The sequence below is a fragment of the Penaeus monodon genome, chromosome 3 (assembly GCF_015228065.2).
Source record: "Penaeus monodon isolate SGIC_2016 chromosome 3, NSTDA_Pmon_1, whole genome shotgun sequence".
Classification (NCBI taxonomy): domain Eukaryota; kingdom Metazoa; phylum Arthropoda; class Malacostraca; order Decapoda; family Penaeidae; genus Penaeus; species Penaeus monodon.
The window spans coordinates 13,961,859-13,969,358 of NC_051388.1; the positions used below are offsets into that span (position 1 = coordinate 13,961,859).

At 36.9% G+C, this 7,500-nt stretch overlaps 1 protein-coding gene across 1 annotated transcript in view; it reads left to right on the plus strand.

The window, feature by feature from the left end:
* The window catches only part of LOC119585283 (titin-like), a 227,341-nt gene that overhangs the window by 101,897 nt on the left and 117,944 nt on the right, over positions 1–7,500 (plus strand). The window contains exons 27-38 of the mRNA XM_037933959.1: positions 525–809; positions 1,532–1,816; positions 3,099–3,383; positions 3,524–3,673; positions 3,877–4,026; positions 4,142–4,537; positions 5,395–5,701; positions 5,848–5,877; positions 6,110–6,213; positions 6,296–6,346; positions 6,511–6,564; positions 7,037–7,321. Coding sequence (XP_037789887.1) covers positions 525–809; positions 1,532–1,816; positions 3,099–3,383; positions 3,524–3,673; positions 3,877–4,026; positions 4,142–4,537; positions 5,395–5,701; positions 5,848–5,877; positions 6,110–6,213; positions 6,296–6,346; positions 6,511–6,564; positions 7,037–7,321 — 2,382 coding nt within the window. The remainder of the gene's footprint in view (positions 1–524; positions 810–1,531; positions 1,817–3,098; positions 3,384–3,523; positions 3,674–3,876; positions 4,027–4,141; positions 4,538–5,394; positions 5,702–5,847; positions 5,878–6,109; positions 6,214–6,295; positions 6,347–6,510; positions 6,565–7,036; positions 7,322–7,500) is intronic.

Below are 7,500 nucleotides of genomic sequence, written 5' to 3' on the forward strand. Positions count from 1 at the left end.
TGTGTATTCTACATGGTATAGGAATAGATTGTTGTGATGGGATGAAATATGTTGGATATCTCTATTTGATATTTTGAATAAGGGATGAGCAAGCATAAAGGTCCATGTAGAGCAGTTTCATTAGGAACGTTTTAGTTGTGTGTGGTACTTCATCAAATTTTATGAAGAAATAAGCTTAGATTGTGAAACTTTGTGGTCTGTACTAAAAGTTGGACAGTTGGATACAGGATTTAGCAGTTATGTTCATTATTATCTTTCTCTTCATATATATGTGTACACACATATGCTCATACACACGCACACACACACACACACACACACACACACACACACACACACACACACACACACACACACACACACACACACACACACACACACACACACACACACACACACACACACACACACACACACATACACACACCTGTGAGTGTTTATTCTTTAACACTCTGTGCATTTAATTTTTAGTGCTGTAATCCTATATTTCCCAGAATGATTTAGAATATTTAATGTTTTACCAGCTGGGCCAGATATACTGCCATTCGTATTTCCAAAAGAAGTTGAAGAGGGTCAGCTGATCCAGATATCATGTGCAGTGACAAAGGGCGATGAACCTCTCACTATTAAATGGTACAAGGATAGTGGTGAAATCTCTTCATCATCAGACTTCTTGATAAATAACATGGACTCGAAACTCTCTATTTTGTTGCTGAGACGTGTGACAGCAAAACATACGGGGACTTACACTTGTGAGGCATACAATCCTGCTGGCAGTGCCAAGTTTTCTGCTCAGCTCAATGTCAAGGGTAACATTTCTAGGCTGATGCAATAGCTAGCATGTTTTATGTATCCATTCTAGTGACAGTAAAATTTTAGTTTATATAGTTTTTGGTTGAGCCTTTACCTTCCCTAAACCTATTGTGTAATTGTCTGCAGCTAGGTCAGGAAATGAATTTGAAATTTTGCAGTTTGTGTATCCATGGAACTAAGAGTAAAAAAATAATAATCTGCTACCACCAATTGAATAGAGGGAATTATTTATATTCCTTGGGGCCCCTCATATTTTGAATTTATCAGTAATATCATTGTATATTCTTGACCCTTTTCATATAACACTGATTCCTGTGAAATCACTCTCTCTTTGTGTCTGCTTATACACTCCTTCTCTTGACAGAATGGGACTGGACTTTGTGCCAGAGCCAATTTAGATGGTATTATTTGCACAAGGATTTTGTATATTCAAAAGATAATTCAGATTGTATATAGGGATTTTGTGGGTTTAAAAGACTGCCATGTTCTGAGTTGAAAACTCTATCAGGGGAAGCAACAGGTTACAATAGTATCAAGACCTTTCCTAAACATTGAATATCTAAATCAGATACAGAGTCATCAACTGTCTTGTCTGTATTTCAACCTGTGGTATGAGTTTTGTTTTTCATTTTCTTGCTACCATCTTTGAATGAATAAAGAAAAGAAGAAGTGGTAAAGATCAAATAACTAGAAGACAATTGGAATTTTTCTTAAACAGAGCGGCCAGATATCCTTCCATTCTCATTTCCATCTGAGGTGAATGAAGGACAGCCTCTCCAGGTCCCTTGTACAGTCATGAAAGGAGATGAACCCATCACACTCCAGTGGTACAAAGATGATGTTCCTCTCATATCCTCATCGAAGTTCATGATAAATACCATTACCTCAAAGATGAGCATGCTGATTCTTCAGGATGCAGGTTCTGAACATTCAGGAACATACTCATGCAAAGCATTCAATCCTGTTGGTCAGGCAACTTTTACAACAACCTTGGAAGTAATGGGTAATCCTGCAGATATTCTTTGGCATGGCACATGAATGATGGACTTCATGGATGTGTGATATGCTTGCTTTTTGACTCAGACATTATTTTTTTTAGTTTTCCTTTCATCAGTTTTATTTGTGGTAGTAAAGTAGAATGTAAAAAATATTTTCTTCATAATCATTCTTTTTAGGGTAGTAAACATTTCATGGTATTTTTGTTCAGAGAGAAAAATAAAAAAAAATATGGAAAAGCGTTTATTTCCTCTAAGGTCGGACTGGAAAGTGTTAAATGATTGCCAGCAACACGATCAAGACAGTGAAAGGAAGTTATTTAACACTGCCAGGATGAGGATGTCTGAGATTACTGCTTTAGAACTTGAATATTTTTTCTGATACTTCAGTCTTTAATTTGATATGTTAAATGGTTTTGTTGACTTACATTGCAATTCCTTTGCCATTTTCCCTTGGTTACCCCTCAAAAACGAATTTTCAGTTTACTCCAAATGATCATCATTCATTATTGGAAAGATTTATGCGAAATGATCAGGCATATTTACAAAAATTAATTAAAAGCCTAAGAATGCATTTGATATTTCATGTCATAGATTATCGAAGATATGATTAGTTCTGTGAGGATTAAATTTGTGATGGGTTGTATTATCTTTGGTTGATTTTAGATTACTTAGAATTGGAACTTTATGTGAATCTTGGAAAGAGTATTAAGGTCTCTGTATATATTGGTTTATAAAAAGAAAAAACTATGTGATGCAATTTTTATAACCAGTGTGTTACTAGAAGGAAAAGCTTTTAGAAAGGGCAGAGATAATGGCAGGATGCTGGGTTACAAACATAGCTGGACTCAAAAGGGGTAGTGGAAGCACTCTATTTCTCTCTATTTTGATGGTAATATGGTGCTCATACTCTGATATCTTTAGAATATTTCCGTTTTGATGTTTGTTTTTGCGCTGTTTTTTTTCATACTTTTGTGTCACTAGTTTTACCTCCAGTCAAGAATATAAAAGGATTGACTTATTGGTTGATTAACTAGTAATTTTCCCTTTTGGAAAGTTGAATGTCTTCTTTGCCTTTCATTTTTAAAGGGGAAGACATTAGGCCTGTGCTACTGAATTAATTCTTTTTGTACCTCATGAAACAAATTTAATCATAGATTGAAAATCTATTGTTAATGCTTTCCACAGACTAGTTGGTATTAGCTATATTTGCTTTTGTGGAGTTATTTAGTAAGCATATCATCCTACATGGTGATTGATGGAGCTTCTGTATGTGGTGTCATCCTGCAGAGAAACCAGAAATTTTACCTTTTACGTTTCCAACGGAGGTCCAAGAAGGACAACTACTTCAAGTGACGTGCACAGTGACAACAGGGGACGAGCCAGTAACACTACAATGGTACAAGGATGATATGCCCCTTATGTCATCTCCCAAATTTATGATCAACAAGGTCGACTCTAAAATGAGTTTTTTGATTCTTCGTGCTGTTAGTATGGAGCACACTGGAACATACACCTGTCTTGCCTTTAATCCTGTTGGTCAACAACGATCGTCTGCTGAACTCTGGGTTAAGGGTAATGATATAGATTTAGCAGTTGTTGATGAAAAATAGAAAGTATTATATGTGCTTCAGTTTGACTTTTTTTCTACACAAATACAGTACAGCATGCTGCACCTAAATTTTCCTTTACGAAACCTGTTGATTTTATGTGAGATCATACTCCTATGATGATTATCAGTGGCTTCATGCCTGCATCATGTAACTTCTGTGGCAGGAGAACATTCCCTGTGACAGAAATCTTCATGCCTCCTCTACTTTCTTTCCAGGAAATCATTCATAAAGTTCATTTGCATTTCAGTTTCTGTAAAGGACTGATCACCTGACTTGTTATGTGCTATGAGTTGTGTTTGAATCTGAGAGGAGGCTTTCAAAAGAAAGCAATGAAGCAGTTCTTGTTCATGATGTCTTTCCACCTATTTCCAATCTTTTTTACTCCTTTGTATTGAGATCTAGAGTGTAATGTTATATTTGGATTACAGAATATTAAGATATTTATATTATTACAGTTGTGGCTCATTCTATAATATCTCATCTTCTGTTTAAGCAAGTACTTGCTTATATCTGCCATTTTTTGTTGAAACAGAAAATGGCTTATGCTCTTGCCAGTGTCAAGAGTTCATGGGTATCTTTACATTCCAACACCATTATACTCACCAGCTTGTGCTAGCTGAAGGATTCATATCCAGAAATCAAACACTTAAGAAAGGAAAAAGATTGGAGGGAGTTATCTTTTCTCAAGTGGGCAAGGTAATCTGTGTAATTACATTAAAGTGTATCAGCCAGTAATGTCATCTGATAAGGTACTGTATTGCCTAAGTGACCTAGATGTTACTCTCTCTCTATCATCAACTTTCACAAGTGCTGTCTCCCCTGCAGCAAAGCCAGTGATCATGCCTTTCGTAGTTCCTCCTGAGAACTTTGAAGGAGAATCCATCCAGATGATGTGCACTCTCCTCTCGGGGGATGATCCTGTAATGATATACTGGCTAAAGGATAAGATCAGCTTGACAGGAAACAGTGAAGAAGGAATCACTTTAACACATGTGAACTCCAGGACGTCCATGCTTGCCATCCCACATTTGGGAAAACAACATTCTGGAAACTATACTTGCATGGCTTCCAACCGTGCGGGCCAGTCGAACCACAGCGTTTCTCTCAATGTTCTTGGTACATGTTAAAGTCAATAGTTGTTGTAGTTTGTGAGTATTCTCCTTGTTTCGTCTTGTTTGCATTTTATGTTTTTTTGTTTTTTTTCTTCAACCCAATATTGTTTATGCTCTTTATTTAGATAACATATACAAGTATATGTGAAATTAGTCTCAAGGACTGCACAGGTTATTGGAGGTTTCATTATCTTCATTAACTTACAATCATTACTTATTTTATTAACTTATATCCATATACATATACAACACTTTTCTGAAAGTATATGGAAGGGACAATACATGCGCATAGATTGTCAGATATCAGGAACCAGTAAGAGAGATATAAGGATAAAAGGAAAGGAAAATAGAAGAGGTGACTTGAGCTGTTTTAAGGTTGGAGTCACACTCACACACACCCATGTGCACCCACGCACGTACATGCGCACATACACACAGACACACACACAGACACACACGCACACACACACGCACACACACACGCACACACACACACGCACGCACACGCACACACACACACGCACGCACACACACACGCACACACGCGCACACACACACACACACACACACACACACACACACACACACACACAGATGGCATATTCACTACATTTGTTAAATTTCTGTGGGCCTATGCTTTGATATTACATGAACTTTGCATAAGAAGGAAAGAATTTAAACCTGATATTCGTTTCAGTATTTTTTGTATTCGTGGACATGGCAGTTTAATTTTTGTTTACCTTATATATATTTTTTTTACAACATTCATCATAACTTCATTATGGTTAAGTGCAGTTTTGTGATTTTTTTTGTATGTTAAAATCCACAATTCTTGCATTGAATTGTTTACCCTTCAATCAGTCCCACCACGCATCATCCCCTTCCACTTTGAGGAACACATACGAGCGGGAAGTTTAGTGCAAGTGATCTGTGTAGTTGGGGAAGGAGACCCCCCTATTGACATTCGTTGGACTCTCCATGGGGAGGAGGTACGCCCCAAGCTTGGCATCTTCACCCAACGAGTTGGCGAGAGGACCTCAATTTTGAGCATCGACAGGGTGGGCTCAGAACATCGAGGTTCTTACACCTGCATCGCCAATAACCATGCTGGCAGGACTAACCACACAGACACTCTCTGGGTTAATGGTATGAGTGCTCTGCCAGTGCTGTAGACAGTGCCCTGTCATTTCTGTCTTGGATACACTGTAGAAAAGTATTTTGTTTTAACATCTTGTTTTTCCTTTTTTCCCTTTTTCTTTCATGAGTTCTGTCCCTGATCATTGCTCTGACAAAATTTGAAAATCAAACAATCAGGTATAATTCTGTGGCTACAAAACTTGGCCAGTATGTCCACGTTCATAATAGAAGAAGTGTCATTCTTTAAAGAATGAAGAAAACCAAGTAAAATTTGACCTTGAGATTTTTTTTGTAAATTTCTGCATATTGTAGTAATCTGTAGCATGCCTTTCTTGTGTAGAAACTCCTCTTTTTTTTTTTTTTTTTCTTTTTTCTTTTTTTTTTCATTTTTATGATCACTTGTCCTACCCAAAATCCTGCGATATCCCATATCCTACAGCATTAAATGCCTGTTCCCTGAATATGCTGTTATGTTTATATTTCAGCTCGTGGATACTGAAGATGTATATTCAAATCACAGCTACTCTGATCCCCAACAGATGAGTCATTAAATAATTTCAATTTACTGATTGATTTCATATAGCTATTACAAGCTTATTTCCTTTTTAATTGTCCCTGGCTTCAGTTGTGTATGTGATCTGTGTAATACTACCCAAGTGTGGTGAGATCCCAAAAGGTAGGCACAGATAATGCATACCAGTTATTCCCCTCTCCCATGTGTTAGAAATATTAAAAATCAAGGATAAAGCTAAAAATTAGCTGTTTAGATTAAAAAAAAGATTATATCACCAATTTAGCTTGAATGGCAATTCTTAAAATAATTGAAAGAAATTATCTCAGATGTAGGCTTTAGCTTCGAGTATGGCTGTGCTGTTGTTAGACTTTGTATTCTAGGCAAGCTATCCTTGGAAAGCTGTCTTTTGGTTGTATTTGAGCTGCAGTGTTATCTATCAGATGTAAGTGCTGCCATTTACTCTCTCCTTTGCACTAAAATGGCTGGACCATAAGACATTATCTGTTGTTAATGTCACTGGTGATGATTATGCAAAATATGGCAAGTAGGTTTACTGGAGCTCCTGGTTTTGGCAGTCTTAACTGGATTGACTATAATAAGGAGAAAACTATGTGGGCTTCATGTAATTGTTTAATACTGGATATATTTTTTCTTCATAATGTGTGGGGTGATTTTTCCTAATTCATTCCTATATTTCCCATTCATTGGATTTCACTATTTTTATTGAAATGCTGTTGCATACACCTTTGTATTTAATTGATTTTTTATTTAAACTGGCAACCAGTCAGTATTTTGGAATTGATATGTGAATTTTAGAAGTAGCTTTTAAAATTCTTAAAACATAAATTCCAGAGCCACCTCAGATCAGACCCTTTAGTTTCGAGCCTGAACTCCTCTCTGGCTTTGACACTCAGCTAACGTGCTATGTCATTCAGGGGGACCCACCCCTGCATATTGCATGGTACTTTCATGGTCAAGAGGTCTCTCATACAATGGGTGTCAGTACAATGAAACTAGGGTCTAAATCTAGTATTCTGAGCATTGAGCATGTGACTCATGGCCATTCGGGAGATTACACATGTGTAGCAGCCAACCCTGCTGGTGAAGACCGCTACACAGCACGTCTTGTGGTTCATGGTAAACATGTATTATGCTCAGTACTATGATGATATAACAGATAGATGATATCTCATACTTGTGATTAAATGATTTTGGTTTTATTTATGTTCAGAAGCTGAAGTTTAGTTATCTCTTTGTTTTTGTGATGTGTCCCAGTGCATGTCTTGTGTTCTTACACCCAGTTTAATATTTTTTAT